This window comes from Trypanosoma equiperdum (genome assembly GCF_001457755.1).
Source record: "Trypanosoma equiperdum strain OVI genome assembly, contig: ctg_768, whole genome shotgun sequence".
Lineage (NCBI taxonomy): Eukaryota > Euglenozoa > Kinetoplastea > Trypanosomatida > Trypanosomatidae > Trypanosoma > Trypanosoma equiperdum.
In genome coordinates, this window is record NW_027124718.1 from 387 (window position 1) to 1,800 (window position 1,414).

Consider the following 1,414-nt stretch of genomic DNA (forward strand, 5'->3'; position numbering starts at 1 on the left):
CTTCATGAGATTGAGCCTAAATTTTTACAAGCCCAATTACAGAATCAAAAATGCAAGCAAAAGAGGAGCCTTGTTGATGATAAAAGAATTGCTTTCTGTGGTGTTTGTAGTTTTACCATCTTTCGCTGTTTCTTTTTCTGCTTCTTCAGCTACTTTTTTAGCGGCTTCTGGGTTTAAGATACACTTTGTCCCCTCGGGATTTGTAGAAACAAAGTGACACCCTGATGTGTTTTTACAACCAGTTTCATTTTTTCGCCTACGTCATTGCAAATTTTATCTGGAGTTTTTGAGGATTTTTTGTTGATTTGCTTTTCTAATTGAGAAATTGTATCCTTTAACTTTTCCTGGTTCTTCTGTCGGTAATGGAGAAGGATGCTTATCAGATCAGGGAGTGCACTTACCTGGTCCAGCTTGATTGTTGGTGGAGTGCTGCTAGTAGGGTTGTATATGTCGGTTTGTGAGAATTTCTTTCCGTATTCAGGTTTTAATTCTTCGCCCTGTTTGTAGGCGGAAGCTATCGTTTGTGCAAGGTTGGGTACCTCCGTTAACTTGTCTGGTGTTTGGCCGAGGACGTAGATTCTATAGTATTTGGACATGTCTTCGTCGCTGCTAAGTGAAGTTGGGGTAGGTTCCGTGAATGCCGGTGGTGTTTGCTTCGCTTGCAGATATGCTGCGTGTGCACGCTGTAGAGCTTTGCTGACCGCTGCCCCCGGTTTGGGATTTTTTAGGTCAACTGTATTTAAGTCAGCTGCGGTATACTTGAAGAGACCTCGTGCGAATTCCGGGCTGACTGTTAGCGTTACCCCGGTACTACTGTCCAGCACCTTGTTGTCGTTCAGCCCTGTTGTAAGGACGCACTCTACGCTGCCCCCTGTGCCTGCGGCGCCAGCTGCTGACTGAAATTCGGCGTAGCTATGTCCATCCGCCGTAAATTTTGTGTCGATCGTTGCGGTCGGTTTTAGGTCCTCTTCTGGGTCAACGCAGCCTGGAGCGTCCGTTTTGAGCGGTTGTGAGTTCGCCCGGTAGTTATTTGTGCCGGTTTTGGTAGCGAGGCAGCTATGTGTGCCTCCCGCCCCGAAAGCAGCGGCCATGTTTATGAATTCGCCTATCCTGCCGTCGAGCCTGGCGGCATCGGCTATGGCGGCTGCTAGTTTCCTGAAGCTGTCACCGCTTGCGCCTTGCAGTGCCTGCTTGGCTTTGTCTCCATAAAAAGTCATAAGGGCGATATCCTGCTTAGAGTACTGGCCGCATTGTGTTGCTTCTATGTATACGGCGGTGCGCAGTAAACGCTGCATGTAGAGGTCGGCTGTTAAGCTGGCTTGTTCGATGTTGTGCGCAGCTTTGGCTTTATTTTTCCGCATATCTACAGCTATTGAACATGTTCCTGTCCAGACTGAGCCCTTGATGGGCTTCG

At 47.9% G+C, this 1,414-nt stretch overlaps 1 pseudogene across 1 annotated transcript; it reads right to left on the minus strand.

Annotated features, from left to right (window-relative positions):
* Positions 1 to 117: 117 nt before the first annotated feature.
* On the minus strand, positions 118 to 1,406 carry TEOVI_000361000:pseudogene (annotated as a pseudogene). The gene is given in 2 exon segments: positions 118 to 249; positions 252 to 1,406. Coding segments are annotated over 2 exon segments (1,287 nt in total).
* Between the last annotated feature and the right edge of the window lie 8 nt (positions 1,407 to 1,414).